At 39.0% G+C, this 27,752-nt stretch overlaps 1 protein-coding gene across 2 annotated transcripts in view; it reads right to left on the reverse strand.

The window, feature by feature from the left end:
* The window catches only part of LOC147228141 (E3 ubiquitin-protein ligase SMURF2-like), a 69,670-nt gene that overhangs the window by 20,108 nt on the left and 21,810 nt on the right, over positions 1-27,752 (reverse strand). For both annotated transcript variants that reach the window (XM_086156381.1, XM_086156380.1), the window contains 11 exons: positions 26,572-26,610; positions 25,264-25,372; positions 18,384-18,517; positions 14,450-14,515; positions 12,882-12,966; positions 12,404-12,487; positions 10,424-10,635; positions 7,781-7,865; positions 6,304-6,462; positions 5,892-5,948; positions 166-379 (listed from right to left, as the gene is read on the reverse strand). In XM_086156381.1, coding sequence (XP_086012507.1) covers positions 166-379; positions 5,892-5,948; positions 6,304-6,462; positions 7,781-7,865; positions 10,424-10,635; positions 12,404-12,487; positions 12,882-12,966; positions 14,450-14,515; positions 18,384-18,517; positions 25,264-25,372; positions 26,572-26,610 — 1,244 coding nt within the window. The remainder of the gene's footprint in view (positions 1-165; positions 380-5,891; positions 5,949-6,303; positions 6,463-7,780; positions 7,866-10,423; positions 10,636-12,403; positions 12,488-12,881; positions 12,967-14,449; positions 14,516-18,383; positions 18,518-25,263; positions 25,373-26,571; positions 26,611-27,752) is intronic.

A 27,752-nucleotide genomic window follows, 5' to 3' on the forward strand; every position in this document is an offset into this window, starting at 1 on the left:
ATATTCAGCTTTCGCCGTGCATATCTGGACTCATATCAACTTTTATGTGTCTTTCAGAGGCATGATTGACACGTGAAGTATTAGGAGTGCACTCGGTTACTGTGCGGCGCAACGCTGCACATGATAGGATAGGGTTCAATTCAAAGGAGCATTTTTTTTCTTTACCTCAAATATCTCCTCACGGCAGACCTCGATCCGGCAGTGGCCGGCCTGGGGCTGTTGCTGGGAAAGTTCCTGACGCAGGATCTTCAGCTTCTGTACCAAGTCTCTCTTGTATTTGGGCACTGTCAGGCACTCTGCCTCTTCGGGCAGCTGGGCCGGTGACAGAGCTTGCTGTAGGCCCCCAGGGCCACCCTGGCTCTTCAGCGGAACAGGATGACTACGGGAATAAGGTGGATGGGAAGAAACGTCAAGAGAGGAAGGGTAGGGGCAGTTGGGGAAAATGCAGAAATGAATGGATGAGTAAAGAAACGGATTTTCATGTCCACATGACTAATTATACACAAAGCAATTTCACGGCAGATGTTTCTAAGGGGTCATTTCAACTTAGTGCGATGCAGATGTTTACCCTCACATACTCATCAGGAAGATGACTTTTTGATGACAAATGCTATGTCTACAGGTGGTGGCATCGGATTTTATTGACGGGGATAGAAGAAATAGGGACACATCCTGTTGGGAATTCCCCGGTCCATTCCATCTCAACCACTTAGCTGTGGAGTTCTGTAAGAAATTCCTTCTCTACACACAACCTCTTTACTCCCCTCAAGAGTGCCAAGACTGAGCAAATGTGATCCAGACCTGTAGACAAGCTGATCTTTTGACCAAATGGTAAATAATACAAGTGGGAAAGAAAGAAGAGCATATAAACCCGGTTCGAGGTGAGAACTGCTTCATGGTCGAAGCATGGATTGGCTGTGATACCATTCAAAGCAACATGCATGTATAACTTGTCTATCCAACAACCTCCCAAATGAATCAATGTTCAAGGATTTAGAAAAAAAAAACAAAAAAAAAAAAAAAAAAAACAAAGTATAAACATTTCACTCTACCTCTGTATTACGTTGATTCCGATCTACTTTTATTATAATTTATTGGGATAAATGTCTAACATTTTTCTAAATAATTATCCGTCAAGCCCTTGACTTCTTTAAAGAAGAATCTTGACGTTCCCTTTCCCTGAAGAAGAGGACAGCAAAGGTAGACCGTCCAACCAGCCGAGCGCCGACATTATATTTTTCCGTTACCGTTCTCCGAAATGTCATTTTTGTTTCCATAAAAATGACAGCAGGTACTGTTGTCTGCACTACAATCAATGATCTGGTCAGTGTGAATTATAACCACAAGTCATTTTATTTTTGCAAGGCCGGTCTCATTTTGCAAGTCAGGGCTAAGTGCTGGAAAGGGCGTGAGCAGCGAGTTGGTCAATGAACAGAATTAACTCTTGACTATAACCTCATGTATCCTCTTTCTTTTACAATATATATGTTTTATATAGATCTACCAACATGGTCAGCTTGGTAGTTCAGACATCCTCCAACCCTGACTGCGGTAACGGTGGTGAGACGCCTGGGTGGCCCATGAAAAAAACATAATCCACCTCTCACTTCAACAGGACAGCGGCCTTCATTTTCTTGTGTAAAAATGCTGAACCAGCAGAAAGCTTCTTTAAAAGAAGCTACTGTCCTCCACTGGGAGTGGAGTGTTGAGACTGGTCAAACAAAGACGGCACACCATGAGCCCTGAACTTGGTATTTAAAGGAAAGGGGAGGCCTTCTAAGGTAGCAGCATTTAGCCACCCACTTATTCCGACACTTCTTGTACACTTGGGTTCTCTGGTTCAGTGGGTTGAAAAAAAAAAAGCCTTCATCTATTTGGACTTTCCAAGCTAAACGGGTACAGTGTTTCGCCAGTCTATCCCTGTATAATCACATCCACTGCTATTTATTTTTTTGGCATGGTCTGGGGTTCCAAGCATGTCAAAGAAAGGGTAAGACTGCAGCAGTGCAGTCCTGAAAAACCACTTTAGGAAGGAGGAGGGAAAGAAAAGATGCCCTTAAAACAAAATGGAATGAGTTGCTTTTGGCTGGGAGGCTCAAGAACCATATAATAAAGTGTAATTTCAGCGCAATTTTTTTTTTTTTTTCTTCCGAGGGCACAGTGTAATCAAAAATATGTTTTGAAATAGTTCGTCTCCAGTTACTTGAGAATACAAGCTCTGCATATTTGATGGCAAATATAGAATATATCAGAAGAGCAAAGCTTTTAGCAGAGCAAAAGAGAGCAATGGCTGCTTTGCTGGTGACAGCACGTATAAAATATGATGATTAGGTAGAAATATAAACTTTCAAACCCGACATAAGAGCCAGATAATATTATTATTGTTATTTTAGAGTAAAGGGAGCAGGGGAAAAAGAGCTGGAGAAGCCAAGAATCCGAACTGGATCACCTGCACCTGAACTTGCAGAGTCATGACTGTGCTCCATCCTCTTTCAGTGTCTGGAGGGAGACAGGATGTGTGTGTAGGGGGTTACAGAGTGCAAGCACAAGAATGTCTGTGTGTATTAGAGAAATTGTACTTGCTTCTTTCTCACGTGTGTGGCACAGCTGGGCTGTAATGAGTGTTGAGTAGGTGTGTTGGTGTTAAAGCTACACAAGCCACCCCACCCACTTCAGCCCCTACCCCACCCAGAGAACCAAAGGGCCCTTTATGAGCCGGCTTAAAGTGTCACTCAGTGCCCAGCGCCGAACATCCACTGCCTCAAAAGTAGGAAAAGCGGACCAAACGGTGTTTTCTGTCAAGTGCATGAACCATCACTTGAATATATGTCACCTACATAGTGCTACCAGATCCAAAAGAAACAAAGAAGGTGAATTACATCTTATCCCAAACCAGCTCAGTAAACGTGGCATCAAACATTTGATAGCGGTTCATTTATTACGCTAAATCACTATGAATACAGCAAAATTAATCTTTCTTACATGAATGCCATCATTCTATCACAAACAGAAAAAGCTTAAAATAATGTATAGTTTGAACTAGTATGTATAAGGCACTGACTTTATCATCTGTTGATTCCTACGCAGATAAACATGAAGTACAGCTTCAGGCTTTCAAAACAGTCGTCGCGTCACTTTTCAGACATGTAGTATTTACCACTAACGAGGAACATGTACGTCTATCTTCTATCTGAAGAATAATTAAATTAAAAAAACCTTTCTAGACCACCAATATATGTGCATGATTTTGCTCACCCAATGATTTGAATTTATATATATCTTTCAGGGAGTCACGGCTGTAATCCACCGAACATAATTACTTCTTGAAACATCAATGCGAATATTGACACAAAAGTCACGATTTACACCTCGGTTTGGAAAATACCTGTGACGCCCACCGATTCTAAATCCAACGGCAACTAAAAATATTTTTAGCAAACACTGATGTAATCTTTCAGACATATACTGGTGCAAGGGAGGATGCAAGGTATGTGAGAAACAGTGTGGCAGACCACAGCAATGTAGCTGTGTCTGACTGTCTGACAATCCAAGGCCAATCATCAGTCTGAGGTCGAAGGAATCAGTGCTGTGAGTCACGTTTTTACCAGGACATTTCTCATGGATCACACTATTGCTAGTTGTCAAATAGAAATTCATAGTGTAGTGGCATACATCCACTTTGTGCATTTTAACTTCTATGAAAATGCAAGAATCGGGTGAATCAAAAAAAAAAAGTTTTGATCCAAAAGAAAGGATTTGTTTTGTTTTTGTCGAGCGGGTCCATATAGGAATAGGAATCCATATGTGAAGTTTATATTTGATAGCTTTAATGTTGCTTCTTTCTGTTAAAAACACTGGATTAATGTTGATAGAACTACAGAGTTAATGAGAAATATAGCAGAACAGCAAAATGATATTGCTATGCAAGATAAATTACCCTTAGCACTTCCTTTCTCCCATTTTTAAAACCTTTTTTTCCCAAGTGAAGGACAATCAGCATTGTGTCTGCACAACAGTATTACAATCTACAGAAAAGGCAGGCATTTTTTTTTTTTTTTTTTGCTTCAACCTCAAGCTCCAAAATAGTGGTAACACCCGGTCCATAATGACACGCAGCCACACTAATTACCCTCTTCAATCTTTCTATCTAAAAACAAGTGAGTGCAGGGCTGGATTTCAGCAAAGTCAAGGTAGCGTACGTGTGGCAGACCTGGATGGATGCTGGTTGAAATATTCGTAAAACCTAGTGATAAAAGACAGATGTCCTGATACATAGCCAGCAGGGAGACTTATAACTTTGATCGTTTTTGGAGCACAGACAAGGGCAGATATTGAGGACAGAAGGAATAATATATTTTTTAAAGGGGGCGGGGGGTACGAAGATGCATGAAAGGAGAAGCAGGGGCATTTGAAGAGAAAAGAAAAAGGGGCAGAAAAAGCCGGATGTTTAGAGCAGTGGTTTAACTGGTTGTACTGGTTTCTCAATCTGTATTTTGTATGCTTGTCATCATTTGTTCTAAGCAATTACAGATCGGCCTTCCATAAACTGACCGATCAAACTCCTTTTCTTGGATATGGAAACCACAGCCTACCCATCAACAGTGGTGTAGAGCGAAAACTTACACAGGGTTAAAACTGAAAAACTGATTTCACACAAAAAAAAAAAAGCATTTTATCTATCTATTTAATTCCTGTAAGTTACAAATTAGTCAGCCTGTGCAAAGGACAAATTCTTACCTGGTTTTCAGGTAAGGGAAAAGACACCTGTATTTAGTAAAATACAAATGTATGTGGACCACATGATACATGTAAAACAGATGGCTTATATTTATGGCTCTTAAGAGATAAAGTGACTTGCAAAGTTTCCTGACACCAATAGCAGAACCTATCAATGGAGGACCCTCATTCATTCCTGTGCCTTGTTGCTTGAAATGAAGCCAACATAAAAGCTGGATATCCTTAAGAATCACTGATGCTTATTTCAAGACTGCTACCTCACACAGTACTGAATACATCTGATGCTGTGACATTAATTGTCCTCAGAAGGTTCAGATATTTTGATTTCATGAGTGCGTTTTAATGAGAGGATGCTTCATTCGAAAAAAAAAAAATCTCTTGTTCAATTTGTAAGTTTTAAACTTTAAAATATTGCTTTGGACTTTCTCAAATCTGTCCTTGTGAAAAGTCAAGATAGGTAGCAAATTACAACTGGATAATGTGGCTCAATTTCAATGAAAATGCCTAACATTTGTTGCTGTCCTTTTCTGTGAATTATTAAAGAACAAATACAAGTATTAAGGCGATGATTGCTCAGGACAGGAAAACATCTGCTGTGTTAACAGCTGTTCTGCCAACACATGTTTAGTATTATTTTCCCAAGTGGGCTTGGCTTCTTCAGGTCTCTGCTGGATTAGCTAAGCTTCAGTGGAGACAAACAGCTAACACACACATGCGCACACACACACACACACACACACGCACGCACGCACACACACACAACCACACAGACAGACTCACAGCCCTTCGATGTAGACAGCCAGACAGAGTACGTTGGGAGTATGTGCTGAACTTGAATGACATTCACATAAATGTTAAATAAAGAAAGGTTAAAAAGAGAACGCACCCGAATATACATCCTCATTGACTTAACTTTCTGTCACAGAAAACCATCGCAACCAACATTTTCTATGACATTTAACAAAGGGTATGTAATTAAAGCTTTGTTTGGCTACCTGCTAAAAAACACACAATATGGGAGAAACACACCGTATAGACCACAATGTTCAGATGCATGTAATTTTCAGCAAACAGTAAGTGCATGGATGCAAATGCAGAGGCAAACGATATGCAAAAATGTGTGGGAAAAAAAAATCTCTGTCTGAGGAAGTTACCTGAGGTTGGTGTTCTGGCTGTCCATGGCCCCTCGGGATCCATTTGAAGTTGGGCTGCTGGAGGGAGAAGGGCATAAGAAAAGAAAAGTGGGTGAATGACAGAAAAAGGGATTGCAGAGGAACATCGGGGACAGAATGAAAAAGAAGAGACAGGACAAAAAAAGTATAGGAGAGACAAAAATGACAAGCAGCAGAAGAGGAAACAGGCGAAAGGGGAAATGGTACAAAAACAATACAGGTTTTACAGTGAAAGCCAAACAATAATCACATCTTCATTGACTGTTTTACTGAAACTATTGCTACTGGTGAGTTCATTTTATTATTCTATTTAATAGATGAGATCATTTTTAATGACAAAGTCATGGCAATGGTCCACGCGTGGCCAAAGTGAAGGGAATATTTCTTTACTTACTTGAGAACAAGGTGGAGGTTTGCAGAGAGTCGGGGGTCCGTGAATTGCGTCGTTCGATTGTTATGGTCGACGAAGTAGACACGGCCGGTTGCTGTGTTTCTGATCTCCCAGCCTGGTGGCAGGGGGCCAAGCTCTTCACAGTTCACGTTGCTTAAGTCCCTAAATAACCATTAAAAAGGATCAGCGACAGTGGGATAAATACATTTTTTATGTTTTTAGTGTTTTGTATTAAAGAAAATATTCATGATACATAAAGAACAAGCTCGCTGACCAAACAGCACCACAAATTAGTAGGAATTTGACGGAATTCAATGACAAACATTTTTCCTACCATAGGTTACTGATTGTTATATTGACAAACCAAAAATGTTATAACTACTGGACTCACTCAACTGTTGTCAAAGTTGCTAAATCGAACAACAATTTTTTTTAAATTCCAGGAGAAAAAAAGGCTCTCATATGCAATACTGTGAGTTCCAAACTGGCTTCATTCATTTAGTTTTTTAATTTGTGAGATACTCACTAATACACTAAACTGGACTAATACCAACGTAAAAGTATAACAATTAAGAAAAGGCACGATTTAATCTATTGTCCTTGTACCAGAGTATATCATTGACCGGTTTGCTTTGGTATTGGCTGTTAATACATTATGTATTATGATGAAGATGCTTGAAGAACTACATTTTAGTTGTAGGCAAATACAAAGAAAAATTATAAATTATAATTATTAAATTTATTAGAACTGAACAATTTGATTCTATTGAACTTTATTTTCTAAAATTAATAATCATCTATTTGCACTGACTGTAAATTAGAAGTGGCATCAATCATGACAGACCTGATGTCTGTTGCCCGATGTATTTATTGTGGTATTCTGTTCCCATATCTGCTCAAACTAGTTAAGTAAGTTTGATAATCTATTAATCAGTTTTGTGATTGCTTTGAGGCAGAACACAAAGCACCCTCCTTGCTGAACTCGCCAAAACACAGGGACGTGTGCCAAAAAAAATTTCCAAACCAAAAGGTCGCTACCGCGAGTTGAATTTTTTTTTTTTTGACATATGTTTCATCTTTGCAAGCATCAATGCAAATGTAATGCAATGGGAATTACTACATTATCTGGTGAAATAGCTAATGGGCTAATAAAAGTTGGTGAAAGAGTACAATTGTATTTATTGGGCCATGATGTAGTCAGACAAGGTAGTCTTCCAGCCCAGACTCAGCTCATTAGTTTAGTTAACTCTTTCTTCATCCTGTTTCTCTTACATTTTAAACATCATTAAATGTCATTAAAATCGATATTAGGGCTCATCCTACTGAGCTGAGTTCGCTTTGTTGCTTTCAACTTTGTATATATGTCACGGTGTAAATAAGACCTTTAGTCATTATTATTTAGAAAATGAAAAAATATAGCAACAATACTCATTAATTAGATTAAAATATGCAAAAAAAGAATTATTTAAACAAAAGTTACCTGGGAACTCGTGGGTCATGCCAAGTACTAACTCCAGTCTGTGTGTGTAGGAAGTAGACCTGCCCCTGCTGAGTTGTTCTTTGCTCTAAAAAAGAAAGAGCAGGGATTAAAATATTGAAAAATAAATCAAAATATGACGGCGACTGTTGATTAGGGCGGAAATATATGTTTTGCTCTGCTAAGAAAAACAAAAATTGTAGGAGTGTGTATAAAAGAGTCTTTTTGAAATGAATGTGACAGAGACACGAAGGCCACGTTGTTGACGTCAGAGTTTTAATGTGGGTGCTAATGTAACCAGTTCCTGTCTTTGGTGAATATGGAATTTAAAAAGTGAGGAATGGTCTGCAATATGTCTTGTACTGTTTTAGTTCTAATTTGTTGGTTGCCATTACATCTAAAGGATATTATATGTGCCTAGAGACATCCAGCCCTCACTTATAAATGGCAATAAACATTCTTAACAAAACCAGAAATCCAATTTGCTGTAAATACATATAACCCTGGGCACAAAGAGGCAAAACAGGGTTATTTTCAATATGTATGTAGCTCATGGATGAATGGACGTGAATTCTGGCGCTCAGTGTATGTGCTGCATAGGAATGAGTGTGTCAATTAACCACAAATCCATCACTGCCCCTCACCCCAACTTCCTACTGGCACAATTAATTTCCTACCCACCTATCCCTCTTTCCACCTCAACACATTCCCTCTCTTTCCCTCACCACACCCAGCAGTTCAGAGGGTTCAGTGTTGGAAGAAAGCCCACTAGTTGTTGAACATTAGTGATTCACTTTTCCTGACCTCAGCCGGTCTCAGACACAGCGGGACATTTCAAAGGTGGCAGACTTCCAGGACTGCCACTCAAAATCATCGGCATACGGTTGCACACAAATTATTTGATTTTTTTTTTAAAGTTTATTTCATTATACTTTATAATCCCTTGCGGGAAATTCCTCTCTGCTTTTAACCCATCACGGATGAGCCATGAGCAGTTGGCAGCCACTTAGCGGCGGCAGGAGAGACGTTCAGCTTTCAATGTCTTGCTCAACAACACTTCCGCGGGCGAGAAGTGCGGGAATCGAACCAGGAATGTTCGATTCCAAGGATCACCGCTCTAACCCTGCTGAGCCACGTCAGCCCTGTTATAATCTATATCGTAGATTGTGCAGATGCAGATATCGTTGGCTGGATAAGTCGGTTTGAAAAAAAAAAAATCAAACTTGCAGATGTTGGAAGATGATAGTTGTACGTCTGGATTATTCCCCAAAAATGTTTGAATCCTGTAAGTAAAGGTGACTCGATGAATTAAAGAGAGAGCAATACCCATTGGTGCCGTCAATGAGCTAACCATTCCCACCCAAGGGGAAGAGAGGAGTTAGTACATGATCAGATGGAATGGAGGAGTGGTGTGCAAGTGAATGACAACCAGGACAAAGCAGTGAGAAAAAGAAAGTGAAGAGAATAAAAATCTTTTGAATGGAAAAACATGACCGAACGTGTTAGGTCTCAATAAAATGTAATGCATTTAAGCATCCTATGAAGGTAAGTAAACCAAAAATAAGGATATGTGTAATGTGATGAGGATATATGTAAAAGCTGTTTTGGGTTGGTGATGTGTTCACAGGGGAAAATCACAACTCCTGCATTGGTTGAGAGAATTTGAGTTTTGCATTGCATGAGCAAATGTCTTGCTTCTTACACGTGCAATTATGACGTTGCATTACATTTTGTAAGTCACGTGGGCTGTTCGTTCATATATTTTATCACTAATAAAATTTAAGTATATCGTTAAATCAATATTTTAGCGCAACTTGAGTACCAAACTAAATGTATATTTGACATTTTCCACTTGGAAGAATTAAACTATGAATGTTAATTAAAAAAGGGCAGGGAAGCAGCCCAATGATGGATGCAAAAACTGCTTGGCAAATTATAAATCTATATGGCGCCATTTTAAATCATTGATGGTAATGACAGGGTTGGTATGAAGCATATAAGATTAACAATAAAAATATTTGTATAAATATGCATCTTTTGATTATCAAATATTTAAAGTTGTGATGAACTTCTACATAACTTATGTCCATTGGTGCAACAGAGCACAAGAATGCAGATGGTCAATTCATCAGCTACCGAAAAACAACCCGCTAAAGCCCTATTGCTTTCACACCATCCTCTCCAAAAGCCTATTTTCTTCCGTTATTGCCCAAGTTTCAGGTGCCTTTAAGGGGGGAGCACCCATTGACGAGAAGCACTTTCCCAAGTTTCTTTCGCAACCAAAAAAGGTCTCATATGGAAAAATTTCTCAGCATGCAAAGTCTTGAGCGTGATGGTTTAATAACGTCACAGGCGGATTAAGAGTGAGATGGGTGACAATTTAACTGGCTGTTTCAGTTACCATGTAGAATTTTATACACCCTTGTGGGGACAAAAGCAGAGAATCCCCAAATAGTAACGGGATACGAATTGACACACTGGTCACCTTCATTTCCCAGACCTTTCAGCACTCAAAATAAGGAGAGCTTACGAATGACAATATCAGAATGCCTTTTCTGATTTATAGGTTGAAATCGAAATTGAAATTGGACTAAGACTGAAACCTGTTTGGCTCGTAAGTTGACGAAGGTATGTCTGTGCGCGTACCGTAACCCTCGGGCAAGTCAGGCGGCGTGTGCAGGTGTGTTCGACTCATGTAATTTCTGTGTCGCTGCGATCGAACCCGCCTCTCCTGAAGCCGTTGTTCACCAGGTGGCGCACTGGCCTCTGCCCCATTAACTGGTGTCATCACCGGTGTGTTCTCATCCACTACACAGCTGAGTGGACGCCCTGAGGGGCTGGAGTATTCCGAAGCTGGCCTGGAAAAAGAAAAGGGAGTTCACATGCAGACTGCGGTTTAGAGGAAAGTGTTCAAATTTTATTCCAGTTTTTCAGCACGAATGAAGGCGAAAGCAGCAGATCCTAGCAACATGAATATTTATTACTTGTATTAGTATACTATGTATTAAAAAGAGCACCATTTGTTTTCATTCCAAAGAGTTACAAGTCCAGTTGACTTTGTGAAAGGAGTGGTAAGGAGCCAGACTTTTTGTTCTCATAGACAGTATGAAACTTACATTAGTTTTGAAGGTTTTCAAAACATTTCTATGAGTGGGATATGGTAGATGTCGATTTAGATATTGATGAATTACATTTTTTGCAACTGTTGGGGGGGGGAAAAAATGTTGGACCCGGAACTTGAGAAAAAGAGTTAAATTTTACGGTCATGGTCAAGAATATTGTTATATGAAGGATCATGGGTTGCAAAGCTGCAAACAGAAAGTTCCTCATAATCCTCCAGTCATATGTTTAGTGTGTTTGTGTGCTACTTAAGAGCAGGACGTTGAAAGTAGATATAAGATAAGCAAACACAAACACAGACAGGCCGGCTTACTGACACTTACTGCATGTCTCTTACAAGTCTGACTGCTGTCTGGCTTTCCAGAGTTACTGACGCCTTGGCTATCTTAAAACGTGGACCCCTGTCTGTCAACCCATAACCCCCCTTTTCCTCAACACAGTACCTCCCTCTCATTTCCGCTTCCTCCTCCCAAACTCATTCACTTATGTAGAACATCTACCTCCATTCCCTCCCCAAAAAAGTTCTCACTTCTATTTAGCTGATTACATTCATTTTCTTCATGAGAAAGTCATGAGCACAGCCTATTGAGTTTAGAGAGAAGGAAATCTGTTAGGAGCCAGAAAGATTTTGAACATTCTTTTATTCAGCTTTTATAATTTTCAGCTATTTGTATTCGTTTATACATGAGCAGGACTTGCAAATGGTATTTACTACAGTTGCCACTGAATATTCAGGGCTCTCTCCACTTCCAATCTTAAAAACTATACTTCCTTTCAACTCACCTGATCCTATTTACTAAATCACTCCGCCGCCTCTTCCAACATATCATCTTTCACCTCCTCCTGTGTTCCACAACTTAACCTTTTCTTTCCGAATTCCTGTCTTCTCTCACTCCACTATGCTGCCTGGGGACCACTACAAATGTTGTAGTAAGACTGGCGGAGGAGGTAGTATATTTGTTTACTTACTCCCTTGAGGGCTCTACTGATATGGGTCAAGAAGGAAGGCGACAGTTGTTCCTGTAGGATCAGGGGCCAAGTAAAACCTGGCTGGCTGGCTGGCTGGCTTATATGGTCATTTGTGTATTGTGGTAGAGTACGAAGGTTGAGAAAATTACCCCCTAGCTGTTCTTGCCAAAAGTCAAGTCTCTTGTGCATGAAATCCGCATAATTGTTGTCCTACAGGGAGGAAGTGTTGCATAAAATTTGTCTCACTTTTGGTATTTCCATCACGCTTACCATTAAAGGCGCAGGGACAATTGAGACAATATTAAAAATCAAAAATCAGAAACATGGAGAACATTTTTTATCTAGTATCTTGAGTACACTTTCTATTAAATGTATTTGGCTGTGCATACGATTGTCAGAATGGCCAATGGGTAGATCCCCCCTGGTACCCGAAAAAACTGTAGAGGTTACAAGTCTGCAAGTCTGTCCCCTTAATTTTGGGTCTGAGAAAATGAAAACCTTGTTCACAATTGAAGTCGAGCTTGTGTGCGGTTCTACCTGGTAGGCCTCTCCCATTGTGTTGTACGTGTGATGTGATTCAGGTATTGTATTCTTCCGGAGGCGGTCCTTCTTTCTTCCCATCTGTTTAATATCCAAATTAAAATAGGTCAATAAAAATCATCCATTTCACTCGCAACACATTCAGCAATGACAGTATTTGAGGTGAAACCAAAAGTAAAGACCAGAATATTCTCGCACATATTCTATTCTGAAACGTTCAAGGAGAAGTCAATGAGACAGCAATACATACATAATAAAGTCACAAATATAGAATCAAGGACATAAGGATACACATCTAAAGATATCACAACTTAGCCTAATTCCTACCTTTAAACTATTTTTCCTTTTTTAGTCATAAAATTTGAATTTCTTACAGTGTTTAATCCATGAAGTTTCAGAGAGGCGAAGGCTTCTGACAAGAATCAAAGAAATAAGAGGATAGTTAATGATGTAGGAGATCTGTAAATATACCAACCCATCAGGTAAGTCATTGTCAAACAGCCGACTGCAGTCCACCACTGGTCCCCCGGTGCCAATTCGATCCCTGGACTGAAGACTTACTATGTGGTTACAAGATAAGGAAGACAATAGATCACACACTTCTTCCAAGAAATTTGCCAATATGCAAAAGGCTTGTGTTGTTTTTTTTTTTTTTTTCACAAAAGGTCTTTCTGTTTATCCCCTACAGGCATGTGTATTTTAGTGAAACTCACACTGCTTAAAAACAAATGCAGTCTTATCCTTTTTGTCCTCTGACATATACACGGGGGGATAGAAAAGAAACCAAAGAGAATCTGGATACAACAAATAGAAAATAACCATGACTTTGAGAATTCGGCTATGTGGATAATCAAATATTAGAAATAACTACGAGTTTGTTTTTTGACCACTCATTTGTCTCGCACAAATTTGAGGACGTCTAAGTCGACCTCAAGGTAATTTTTTCGAGCATGTTTTGTTCACCACTGCAATATGTTTCGACAAGCTTCGTTGTTGGCTGAAGTTTAGTGCAACAAAGTCTGGAAGTACTTGTGGAACCTGAAAGAAAACTGAGAAGAGTAAAATAAGCCAAATCCAGCTAAGCTATCAGAGCACTAGTCAACATGTGATTTACGCATAAGATTTCACTGACAAAATAAACTGAATTGCAGCAGCACCCAAGTGTGGCAGCTTTCACCACGGCTGTGATTCCAACCCATGAGGGGTTCCACAAGAGACACAGCCTCTGAGATTTGTGGAGGATCTCCAGTTATTAATCAGCTATTAGTGTGCTCGTGGAATACAATCACAAACCACATCATAAATACTGAGCTAGTACCAATATAAACATTAAATGATGTGACTACTACGATAATATGTTCTTTTGAAACTATCCTTTGTCATAATGTAACCGATCCAAAGTATCTGTTTTGTTTTTGTTGGATTGGGTGAGTGTAAAATGCAGGCCAATTCTATTTACTTTAAGTTACAGGCAGCACGGTTTTGAAGTTGTGAAGGACACACTAAGAATAATATGTGACTGTACTGATTTTTATCATTCACACAAGGTATATTGTGGTAAATGTTATTCTTGTTGTAAGATGGGTTCCAAAATAGATTTGCTCAAACAATTAATTGCTCTCATGACGAGCTATTCAAACAACCTATCATTTTAGGAATATAAGAATTGTGTCCAACCGAAACAAGTGTATCTGACTGAATTGGTTCAAACTTTGTTAAAAAAAAAATTTGTATTTAGTTATATTTTCATTTTGACTTACTTTTCGAGAATTGAGATGGGGGGAAGAATGAAACTGATTTAATTTAGAAAAAAAAAATAATAGTAAAATAATAAATAGATATTTTCCACAAAGGCAACTACTGGGGAGAGATTCAGAAAGTATCTTCTTACAGTTCCCCTTACAACCTTTCACGGTGTAACCTGAAATGATGATTTGTCTTGAGGATAGGGGATCAAGTAATTCCGATAACGTATGTATAGCTTTCTTTTTGCTGACACACAGGATGGAAACCAAAAGTAAAGACAAGCGGTCTGTTTCTTACCTACTATTTGTCCTCTGACAGTATCATTGTCATTGGGGCCGAGCTTGTTCAGGTCAAGTCTCTGATCTACAGGAAAATATAATACATTGAAAATCACATACAATGTCAGAGGGTTTTTTTTTTTTTTTTTTTATTCAATCACAAAGTAAAGCACTGCATCAGAGAACCACAGGGGGGGCTGTGTGTGTTCATGTGGGTGTGTTGATTCGGGTACCAGTGAGAGGATCCCGCTTGGACAGCTTGAGCGATCGATCCTTACAATGGATTATAGTTCAGTGAGGGAAAAGTACAAAGACGGTCACATCTGTATAGTCACATGTTGTTACTATGGACATGTTATTTTATTAGCCAATACATGTCCCTGCTGAATTGACACAACGATGGTGAATAAGATAAACCAAACTGAAGACTTTTTCCGTTAGTAATAAAAAGTATTGCCTTGCACAAGGAAATTGAAACAAGTAACACATCAAATAACAGCCCAGCCTTGTGTGTAGGCTGTTAATCCATTTACAGTACATGTCATCCAACGTAGTCACGCAAAACTCCAATCCCAGATATAGGAAGAGAGAGTTGGGTTCATCTCTGGATAACAGGGATCACAAATAAAGATAAACATTCCACTCAGTGGCCAATTTAGTCACTTCAACTAACCACACTACAGGTCTGTGGGAGGAAGCCACAAAAGTTGGAAATGCCCCACACCCATACACTTTGCTTTTTGCATGAAAACACTGAGAATGGGAAGAAGATAAGAGACAAATGCTAAACAAAGAGATGCTCAAGGGGCTCAGTGCATTGAAACTTATCTGAAAGTTAAGCTATATTTTTTATGTCTTTGGTCCGCTATATGATTTTTTTGTGCATGTGATATGGTGCATCTGTACGGACTAAGTAGATCTAACCAACACTATAGCCTGTTTCCAGACTTGTGTGCAAGCATCTGTTCCGGATAAGTGTCTAGACTAAACAAGGACGTCTAAGCCTTACATGGCTTGAATAGTAAGCAGATTTTTCTCTTAAATAGGAGGGGAATGGAGAAATGGTGCACTTAAACCACAGGCCCTCATTGCATCATTCTTTAAGGCTATTAAACAAGCTTGTGTCTATGTGCATGTTACATCCGCACACGTAAGGTGGGTGCTGAACAGCACTGTCACTGTGTGGAATTATTACATTTTTGTATGTCCTTTCATCAAATACACACAACTCTATTTGTTATTTGTTATTCTATTTGTTAATGCGAACATACTATATACAGCCGGATCACCCTGACTGACATCACAAAACATAATGAGCTGTTAGACAATTCTGTAAGTAGTACACACAAATCATCCGTATGAGATATTTTGGATAATCATCAGTAAGGCAAAGGCGAGAGTTATGTGTCTGTTGTGCCACAGGAAGTGGAGTTAAGCGCCAGACAGACTTGTAGTAAATACAAAACGAATCACACAGTGTCTCACTTTGGTTTGAAACAGTGTGCATGTGTCTGTAAAAAGCAAAGTAGTTTGGGTCTAAGATTCTGTTTGTACTGGCTGACAAAGTGAGCTATGGGTATGAAAACTGCTTCTAGGAATCATGGGACTTCCAGTAAGGTTTTGCTCTTCGTTTAATGTCTGCCTGTTTGTGCATCTTGGTGAACCACAGAATGAACACTGTTCGGGACTCTTGGGGCACACAAGACAAGGACAATGGATTTATGTGAAAATTAGTGTCCAGTAATAGGTCATGATTCGTTTGGCGGGGGTAAAGTATAATTTTTACCATGCTGGCTAAACACAGAGACAAGTCTGGAGCCTGAATACAGACTATAATGTCTTTCTCTGAAAATTGGGACCAAATCTAACAGCTTGTCCTTTGACACCAAGTAAGGTAGAATATGGCACCAGGCTGCCATGGTTATAAAAGACTCTATTGTGGCAAGACTTGTGCTATTGAGGTTCATGGTGGATTACAAGATAGACTTTATAAGCCAAAACTGCTGTTAAGAGTATTGACTATAGTTTTTGGGAGTATAGTTAGACCATATTCTTGGAAATATTTGGGTTGACATGTTGGAAACTGCTGCTGTTTTCCTACGGAGAATAGGACTGTGCTGTTTGAGTTAAACAAAAAAAAACTGTCCCCTAGAAGATATCCCAAATCATTACTTAGGACAATGGTCAGGGGGGGTACAAGTACACAATTATGAATAGGTATTGGCAAAATGTTAGGTAAACTTATTCTGATCCCCTCATTATTGTAAATCAACTATGTTCCCTTTTATATACTGTATCCTAACTGTTATAAGGAGTGATTTTTTCCTTTCTAAATGTATGGACTGAAATTGATTTTCAATTTCAAAGCCAGGACAAATTACAAATAAATACTTTCATTCCCCCACTGTTTTCATTCTAATATCATAAAAATGGATGACTATAGCTTCCTTAAATTCCAGGAATAACCAACAAAATATAGTATAAAGCACCCTTGATGCTTGCTTTTATGCTTTTGGATTGAAAATTCGGAATGGCTGGACAACATTTAGTTGCGAAAATCATATTCAAAGAGTTCCACAAAATATGTGAGTAAAAATAATTTCATATGAATATGAAACATAATTTTTGCGCAGCCAATTCAGTATTCACACATATTGTGTCAAATGGACCAAAAAAAAAAGAGAAAGAAAAACACTGCTTTCATTCTAATATGTATAATGATCTTTCTAAAGAAAAAATTATCTACACTGCATTCAATGGGTCAACTGTCAGTAATTCATTTTACAGTAAATTTGATTAATCTAAAAAAACAGAAATAAATTGACCGGTTGTCAAGATAATTTTCATCCAAACACTTCAATGAGGATAACAGCCTCATTGGATAACACAAGAGACTTTCAAAGCAAATACATCCATACAGAGACATAATGGAGTGTGACTGTAGATCTGATGAAAACAAGGACACAACTAGATACATTAAAAAGGGTGAATCTAATTCACTGTGGTAGTTCTGGTACATGTCTTGAAGTCTGTGTGAAGAAGGGCTGGGAGTTGGATTGAAAGGGGGGCGAGTGAGTGGAAGGAATGTTAATTTGACAGTACCGACTACAGTTAAGTGTATGTGTCGGTATCAACTCCCTGGTTATGCCAACAAAGCAGACATAACTAAAATGGTATGATGTAGACTTTTTTTGTTAACAGTTAGAAACTATGAAAAATTGAAGTATCAATTGGAGAGTGACTGTCTCTGTCAAAACATTATGTATTCAGTCATCAGCATTATGTTCTCCCCCTTTTTGGAACAGAATCCAAACATTGACACAAGATACACATGCACGGCTATATTTTCCAGGAAAAATTTGGTTTCCTTAACAGAGACATTTAAGCTATTCTATATTAAGCAGTACCAATGTTGTATTATGAGGGAAGGTGCGTTCCTATGACAAAATATCTACAGCGGTCACATTTTTGAAATTTGTTGTTTGAAGGAGTACACTGGGAATGATTGCAAAAATTTTATAGCAGTAAAGGCCTCGAGTAGCAGCATACTGCCACAGTTGCACTTCTGAGTCTGTTACACAAGTATCATCAGTTTTCTAAATAAGACACTGCAGCAGCCAAATAAACCAAGGTACAGGGAAGACAGTAAACCTGGTTCCCAGCCATGAAATATGTCTCTGTTACTGGAGACACTACGTCTGGTCCACGCATTTGTCTGTGTTACTGTGTACCGATGGATATGTGCAGCATATGTGAAGAGAGGCTGGCTGTGTCGTGGCCTCTGTCCAATCTCTGTCTCACATCCCGATCATGCTTCACTGAAAACCAGACTGGCACCTCAGGGGAAGCCATGGAATGGCATGAATGAATGGAAGCAGAGCTCATTCACTTGTGTTCATTGACTGTTCATACAAAGGAAGAACACAATTTTGTAACCGTATACATGTACTTACAGCCAGTATCTTTAAGTCTGTTGATGGCATTGGACAGGAGGCGGACGCAACCTAGAAAACCAGCTCCTTGCTTTTTGTGGATCTTCTTATGGTTCCAAACACTTATAGTGATTGAATCAGCCTTTCCAATGTAGCTATGAGAAATATATCAGAGGAAAAAAAAAAAAAAATCACAATACAGCCAAAGGCATGGATAGGAAACCGATAACATAATAACATACAGAATTTTACATGGGCACTTTATTCAGTGAAAAGTTGATAGTATAGACATTAACCCAAATCATTAGCGAAATATCCTTGAAAAATAACTGAATGAAATGAGCAAAAAAAAACAAAACAAAAGAAATACTACTCAGGCAATAAAAAAAAGGGTAGATTAGCAGTTTTGAAAATGCATTTTGATTTACCAGCATACACGCAAGCATTATAGATATGATACTTGGACTAAAAAGAAATTACAAACGCCAAGAATCTCTGTAAGAGTCCAATGATTTATGTTTCAGCCTAAAATTTTGTCAGAATGCAACTACTAAGGCTAGTACCTTAGTTCTGCTTTTGTCCAGGAATTTGTGATAATATTATATATGTGATATATCAAAGTCTCATTCCAGCTGCTTAAGTTTGTTTCCTAAACAATTAATTGAAAGTAGGTCAAATTAAATAGTACAGAAGCGCTGATAAAACAAGTAGAGAAAAGGTCTTAAAAGAATTATTTGTCAAACAGCTTTCTGAAGGTGGGCTCATACATAACTTTAGAAAATTTGGGATGATCGGATGAGCAGAACGATTTTACAAAACATTTCCTCCTAATCCCAAATAAAAATCCAAAATGCATGAGGCTATGTGCTCCCGTGTTTTAGGTCGGTCACAGGATTTTGGTTGCTATTCTGCAAATTGTCCCTCGGAGAACATCATTGTGTTCTAAATTTAATCTCTCGCTCCTCTCTTCTCACAGTGGTGTTGGGAGATTAGCACGGGAATGTGATCCAGGGGTATACATGTATCAAACCATCTTGGAGTGAATGTGAGAAAAAAATGAGGTCACAGGTACTAAAAAATATTGTTTCTCTCTACTACACAATACTGGATGACAATGCAGCCTCAGGGCGGCACAGGCCAGGGTCTCCCTGAGCCGGTCTCAAGCCTGGATAAATGCAGAGGGTTGCGTCAGGAAGGGCATCCGGTGTGAGACGTTTGCCAAAACCAAACATGCGAATCAAACCCAATAATCTCATACCGGATCAGTCGAGGCCCAGATAACAACGACCTACAGCGTACCGGTGGAAAGTGAGCTAATGTGGGTTGAAGGAGAGGAAGAAGGCGTGTTTGGATGCAGAGAGAGAGAAGAGTAAAGGCAAGAGTCTGGGACTGAGAGTAGGGACTTTGAATATCAGCTATGACAGGAAAAGCTAGAGTTGGTCGACAAGATGCGGAGGAGGAAGGTGGATATACTATGTGTCCAGGAGACCAGGGGGAAAGGTAGTAAGGCTAGAAGCAGGTTTTCAGTTGTATTATCATGGTACTGACAGGAATAGATGGGAGTAGGAGTTATTTTCAAGGATAAGTTGGTTAGGTATGTTCTGAAGGTGATAAGAACGTCAGATAGACTTATAAGTCTGAAACTGGAAAATGAAGGTGTGATGTTCAATGTTGTTTGTGGCTATGCCCAACAAGTGGAATGTAAGTTCGAGGAGAAGGAGAAGTTCTGGAATGATTTAGATAAAGTGATGCAGAAAATACCCAGAGATGAGAGAGTACAGACTTCAGTGAACATTTTGGTGCAGGCAATAGAGGGGATGAAGAAGTGATGGACAGATTTGGTATCCAGGATTGGAACACAGAGGGAGAGATGGTGGTAGATTTTGCAAAAAGGATGGAAGTGGCTGTGGTGAACACTTTTTTCCAGAAAGACAGGAACCTAGGGTAACTTATAAGAGCTGAGATAGGAGCACCCAGGTAGACTACATCTTGTATAGACAAGGTGACCTGAAAGAGATCAGTGACTACAAAGTAGTTGTAGGTGAGTGTAGCCAAACAGCATAGAATGGTGGTTTGTAGGATGACTCTGGTGACAAGGAAGATCAAGAGAACAATAGCAGAGCAGAGGACAAAGTGGTGGAAGCTAAAAAGGGAGAAGTGTTGCATGGTTTTCAGGGAGGCGTTGAGAAAGGCTCTGGGTGTTCAGGGAGAGCTTCCAGATGACTGGACAACAGCAGCTAATGTTATCAGGGAGACAGGTAGGAGAATACATGGTGTATCATCTGGAAAGACAATAGATAAGGAGACTTGGTGGTGGAATTAGGAAGTGCAGAAGTATATACAGAGAAAGCAGTTGGCAAAGACAAAGTGGGACACTGAGGAGACTGTAGAGAACAGATAGAGTATAGGGAGATACAGCGTAAGGTAAAGATAGAGGTAGCAAAGGCAGAACATAGGGTATACAATTACTTGTATGCTTGGTTGGACAGTAAGGAGAGACAGAATTATCTATACAGGTTGATGAAACAGAGAGATAAAGAGGGAAAAGGATGTACAACAGGTCCAGGATAGGGAAAGAGGGAAACGTATTGACAGATGCTAGGAGCGAAGATCTCATGCATGAGGGGCAAGGGTAGAAGAGGGGACTATTGTAGACCACAAAGTAGCGGAGATTAGTAAAAGTGAAGTGAGGAAGGCATTGAAGAGGATGAAGAGTGGAAAGGCAGCTGTTCCTGGCGATATACCTATGGCGGTATGGAAGTGTCAAGGAGAGGAAGTGGTAGAGTTTCTGGCTAGATTATTCAGCAGGATCTTAGAGAGTGAGAAGATGTCTGAGGAATGGAAACGAAGTGTGATGGTACCCATTATTAAGAATAAGGGGGATATGCAGAATTGCGGCAACTATAGAGGGATAAAGTAGATGAGCCATACAGTGAACTTATGGGAAAGAGTAGTGGAAGCTAGACTGAAAGCAGAAGAGCATTTGTGAGCAGCAGTATGGCTTCATGCCTAGAAAGAGTCCTACAGATGCAGTATTTGCTTTGAGAATGCAAATAGAAAAGTACAGAGAGGGCCAGAAGTACCTGCATTGTGTTTTGTAGACCTAGAAAAAGCGTATGACAGGGTGCCCAGAGAGGAATTCTGGTATTGTATGAGGAAATCTGGAGTGGCAGAGAAGTATGTTAGACTGGTGCAGAACATGTATGCTAGCTCTGAGACAGTGGTGTGGTGTGCTGTAGGGGTAACAGAGATGTGGAGGTGGGAGGTGGGACTCCACCAGGTATCAGCTCTGAGCCCCTTCTTGTTTGCAGTGGTGATGGACAGGCTGACAGATGAAGGATGAGATCATGGTCGATGGAGACAGGAATCTCCATGGACAATGATACCATGGATACCATACGGGGGGTGGAGATCAAGGAGTTGGAGAATTTCATGTACTTAGAGACATCAGACCAGAGCATAGAGAGTGTGGAAAAGAGGTAAAGAAACTGGTCCAAGGAGCTTGGAATGGGTGGAGAAAAGTGTCAGGGGTACTATGCGATAGAAGGCTATCAACCTGAATGAAAGGAAAGGTGTAGAAGACAGTGGTGAGACCAGTGATGCTGTACGGCCTAGAAACAGTTACAATGACGAAAAGACAAAGAGGCAGAGCTGGATGTTTCAGAGATGAAGATGCTAAGGTTCTCTTTGGGAGTGACCAGGATGGATAGGATCAGGAATGAATCTATCAGAGAAACAGCACATGTTAAATGTATTGGAGAGAAGGTCAGAGAAGCCAGACTGAGACGGTTCGGTCATGTGCAAAGGAAGGATAGTGAATATATTGGTAGACGGATGCTTGGGGCTGCCAGGCAGGAGGTCTAGAGGAAGACCAAAGAGAAGATTTATGAACATAGTAAGAGGATATGAAGATAGTTGGTGTGAGAGAGGAGGATGTAGAGAATAGGGTTAGATGGAGAAGGCTGATTCACTGTGGCGACCCCGGAAGGGAGAAGCCGAAAGGAGAAGACGACACAAAACTGAATGACAAACCGTTTCACATAACCACTTCCAGTGAAATCTAATCTTTATATTGAGCTGTAGTAGGGAAGTAAAAGATTAAAATGTTAAAATAAGGACAATGCACATAAAGTCTTTTCTACTTTCCCCGTTCTACTATTTTGAATTGTATAGTTTTCCATATAGAGATTTAGTAAATGTAACATCCTTTAAGGTCCCATGACCCATGTCGAACTATGAACTTTCAACGTGCTCTTGAACCTGAAATGGCCCATAAGAAAGAAGTCTTGTCACCATGATGGCTTGAAACTTGAATTAGTCCTCAACAAAAAAGGTAATAGAAGTAAAACACCACCTCGTCTGATACTTCATTAGGTGGTTACACAAACAACAAAAATAAGGATTAGTGGCTCAGGAGTATAGAGGGGTCAAAATCTGATGAGTGTTCCGGACTCTGTACTAAATTTAGATCAAAAGGATTGTTTCTCACAGAAAAAAAACAATCTCACTGTGAAATCACAAAGTAAAAAATGATATATATATACATATACATATTTCTTTTTCCTATTTCAAACTCTAGGTTAAACAGCTCTGCCTTTAAAATGATAAAACTTAAGCTAATTTATGTAGGTTAAGGGCACATTGGACCAGTCATCTTCTTTTCCCTTAAGGTTTTACTAACTTCATGGATATAATAAACCTACAAATTATAGATATTACCACACTACAGCTGACAACTTCACAACAAGCTCAAAACTGACAGATACAACCAGAAAAATCTTTCCCCTTTACAAAACCAAGAGCAAACAATTAGTATTCTGTTATACTCATCTAAGAAAGGAATGAATAAGAAAGAAATGTTCTCTCAGTAAAGATCGATAATTAGACTGTAACATTTTTAATTATGTTGTAGGTGTGTGTGCCATATAAATTACTAGGGCTGGTGATATATGAGATGTGGTGAGCGCAGTGAACTTGGAAACCACTGCCAATGAATTTTCCGTATGGATGGCCACGAGCAGTTTAAAGTCTCAGTACATTAATGCACCTAGTACATTACTGGGTAGAAATAATATTCCAATAAGCAAGAATGTTGGAACAATGTAAGGATTACAGGATTTTTGTCTTTACTTTGCTTTGCTTTAAATATGTATGTAGCTTTTTAAGCAGATGTGGGAGGGGATAGATGTGACAATAACAAGAGCAATATAAAGAAATGTATTATAAACACAAGCACGGGGAGGACAGTTCCAAAGCTATACCTCTGTAAGGATATCAACAGATGACATTTGCAAAAAATCGTTGACACAGTTAAAATATGTTGACTCAAAGTTAAAAACAAATCTTTATCTATTACGCCTATGGGGATTTATGAATTTAGGATAAATGAATAGTTGGATCCAAAGCACTATCTAGGAGATGTAGTAATAAACACCACCTTATAAAGCTGGAAGCTGGATATGGGGGTGTGGTGAACTGGAAATCCACCAAGCCCACACTCCATCTGCTTTCTGTGGCATGTTAGCCATTTCCTGAATCAGAGGAAGAGGCCAGGGGTCGCTGGCAGGGAATACACTCCTCTGAGAGGGTGAGGATCCAGAAGGGGGTAGGAATTTATTGTTTAAAAAAAGGGAGGGGATCTGTGGTTGATATTAACAGGGATGAAGCAGCATTGGGATTCTGGCAAGTGGTCACAACATTCGACAGTAATCTGTAGATGTAGGAAGACAGATTCCGTCTTCCAAAACACAAAATTACTAATAAGTGGCTCTTCTGATCGCTTAAATATTTCTATCACAATTGCGGTTTCCACTAAATCATCTTTCTATTCAGAATTTAGTGAGTAATTTTAGGTAGGCAACGCATTGAGACACTTATTCTTCTCCGCATTTTAACTTTATAACATTATTCTCCCTCAGTGTCGGCAGAATATCATTCATTCCTGCTTGTGTCTTCCTTCAATCTCCTCCATTGCTTATTTCCCCCTCTTGTACAGAGCAATGATTTCTCTTAGTCCTTTGACTATTGCTTTTTCTCCTCATCTCTCTACACTGCTTAGATCTGGTTGCCAGTGGGTCCTGTGAGTCCTTTAGGGTGATCACTGCTTGTAACAGCCTGTCAACACAGACCTTAATACAGAGAACATTCACAACTCAGCTCCTCCTTCCACTAACTCATGCACATAGTTTCATGAAGGCACATGTGGAGTGTAATGGTCATTTCATGCCAGTGTTGGCTGATCCTCAGCCTCTGAGGCCATCAAAGAATACCTTGACAACAGTTCTTAACTATACTGAGCAAAACCGTAATTGTTTTCTAATGTTTCGTTTTGTTCTTTTTTTTTACCATTGCCAATATTAGTTAAGATCATTCTTTAAGATTTAAAAAAAAGCTGATATTATATATATATATATATGAGAGCGATGGGGAAAAAATATAAATCGAATAGGTTGTCAAAACAGAGAAAGATGACCATGCAAATTCAAAACTAAGTCCGACAAACACATACCGTAACTAAGTAATTCTGAGCAAAATACTTTAGAAAATGAAACACAATGGATAGTTTGCAATTGTAGAAATTCCTTCATTTTGTTATTACTTCCAAAATGTCTTATAGGAATATGTCTTTGGTCCTAAATGTGGCGTGAAAGGTCCACAATCTCAAGTCTTCGGAATTTTTTTCCCATGTAATACAGCTGCAAAAGGTTAACAGATTTCAGCACGCAGAAAATATGTGACTTCAATCGACATTCCTCACATACTTGTCATAGTCGTGTTTCATTATTAATACTCTCTGTACTGTTTCAACTTTGAGGTGGCCTGTGACCTCATTCAAATCCATTTCAGCCACAATGCATTTGTTTGCTAATGAGAAATAAAAGGTTACAGCACTCCAGCTTACAGATCATAATGTTGATTCCATTTAGGGTCCAATGTATTTCTCACAGTATCTGTTGAATGGCATTGTCCCGAGCCATCCACCACAACTTTGGCAAAAGGATCGGGCAACCCTGTTAAACCAAAGCAGAGGAGATAAAGAGAAGTAAAGATATCTTGTTAGCAGCTGTACAAATCACAAACATGCCTGTTGTGGGAAGATTGACAGATGACTTGGGTCAAGCATTTGCTTATTGGTTATGGCTGACAGCATTCATAGAAAATTATGCCGGCAAATGCAGAACTCTTCCCAATGGTCTCCATCTAAAGTTTGAAAAATAACACGTACCATTTATTACAAGTCTGGTTTTTGATTTCACTATACCTGCTCCTGTTAAATTCTTCAGAGCAACTGAGTTATGAGTAAAATGCTGTTAAATATCAGGCAGCGTTGCATTGGTACAACTAGGCTAACCACAGTGTACTGTGAGCGAAAACAACTTTTGATCAATTCAATTGCTGTTTGAAGCACAACTTTCTTTTATATGAATCCTGCAAAGGCATAAGAAGAAGCCGAAGAAGATGTTACATTTTTCATAATAAAAGGCAGAGTATCATTATCCCCTCCGGATAGTGGAATCCCTTCCACACTTGAAATAATTGCTGTTGATTAAGGTTATTATTTGTGTGATCACCTACTATCACCTATTACATCATCATCTATTTGAAATCTGATGAGGGACTTTTTTACACTTCTCCACGTTACCTTGCAGGCCTGTATCAGTCCAAAATATCTGGCCACTGATACTTCATGCAGCCCAAACCTGTTCTGTTGCCCTATTGCTTTCCTGGGAATTCCCTCTGCCATTGTGTGTTGGTGCTGTCATCTGAAAATTATATGCCTATTATTATTCTATCCATGACTACTGTTTCAAAGAAAACCCTCCAACAAGCTAAAAAAAAAAAAAAAAAACTACTACTGTTGGCATTAATTGCATTATTGACAACTACAGTAATAAAGTTTTTACTTTGATTACAGTTAACAACAAGGCACAATGCAAATAATATGTCCTATCTAATAAGCTCAAGTAGATCATTTAAAATTGAGTGCTTACATAATTTGCCTGATTTTTACAATACCCAAGAGATAGGTTGTTGGGGGAGTTGTATTGTGTGCCAGGCCTCTATGCAAGTAAAATACATAGACAATTTCCGAAAGGACTTACTTTACAGTACGATTTAAAACACCAACAGTGCTGACAAAGCCCATTCCGATACACATGCCATGAAGTATAACAGGAATTGCAACCCATCAGAAAAAGGCTCTACTTACGGAAGAAGTCTTTCTTTGCCAGGTTCTTTGCACACAGAACTAGAAGACAAGAAATAAAATTATGTTTCCAAAATTCATGAATAGATGTGCACAGAAGATAATGAAATGAGCCATAAACATATCAGACCACATTAGATGTTCACATAGAATTACTTTTGTCACTTTATAGGCTTTTGCTTGTCTGTTATATGTGATTTGGATAAATTTTCAAAATAAATTTATTTTTGACATCATTCAGAAATAAAAAACGCTTTTGAGAATAAATATGATAATGCCTCTAAGTCTAAAAATATTAGACTTCACTAGCCGTCCTGTTTTTTTAAACTGTCATTTTATTGTCAATTATTCAAATGAAGTGATCTACTTACAGTAAATGTCATTTTCTGTAATTGTGAAACAATACATTAGTCTGAATAAATTGGTTGTCACTCGAAACTTTTCAGCATAAATGTCTTCACAAAGCTTGAAAACTGGGAGCATATTAAATATTTTCACTTCAGAAAGGTTTTAAAAAAATATATATATATTTTAAAATACTGCAATCTCAAATAATTTTGTATGCAGATGTAGAGGGAAAACAGAAGTTAGAAATGCCGGGCTAAATATCAGTTGTTTAGTTTGCCTATTGAAAACTGACTGGCTGCCAGTGTGCCAATTCTACGACATAAACTATAGGAACAAATTTGCAAACTTCAAGTCATGGTCAGACACTGTGGACTACTTGCAGATTTTGAGGAGCAATGGCCAAATCTACATCCGATTATAATAAATATACATCTCTAAGTATTTTTTTATACTGAACGATGTTTTGCAACTGTACAGGTGACCTACAAACTGACACAATTTATTCATTTTCCCCCACTGAAAGGGATTTGTAGGTTAGATGAAGAGACGTTAGCAGAAAAGCTAATGTGGGTTTAGTCTGTGGGTTTTGAGTAGCATATCAGGCTACTGTCTGGCTCAGAGTGACTGTCTGCCTTTGTAAAGAGAGCACAAGTTATTTACAGAGCAGATGTGTATGCTTTAAGGGAAAAAATGCTATTTCATTTCAAACGGGCTTAAGATAATTACTACTGTCTTATTGCTTACATATTAGTTTGTCCATCTGCACTGCCCCATTACAGACCAGAAGATTCAGTTTAGTAGTTTCTCCTCATTAAACGCTGAGCTGACAAGCACTC

Source organism: Fistularia commersonii, chromosome 12 (assembly GCF_037954325.1).
Source record: "Fistularia commersonii isolate RoL2024-O1a breed Wild chromosome 12, RoL_Fcom_v1.0, whole genome shotgun sequence".
Lineage (NCBI taxonomy): Eukaryota > Metazoa > Chordata > Actinopteri > Syngnathiformes > Fistulariidae > Fistularia > Fistularia commersonii.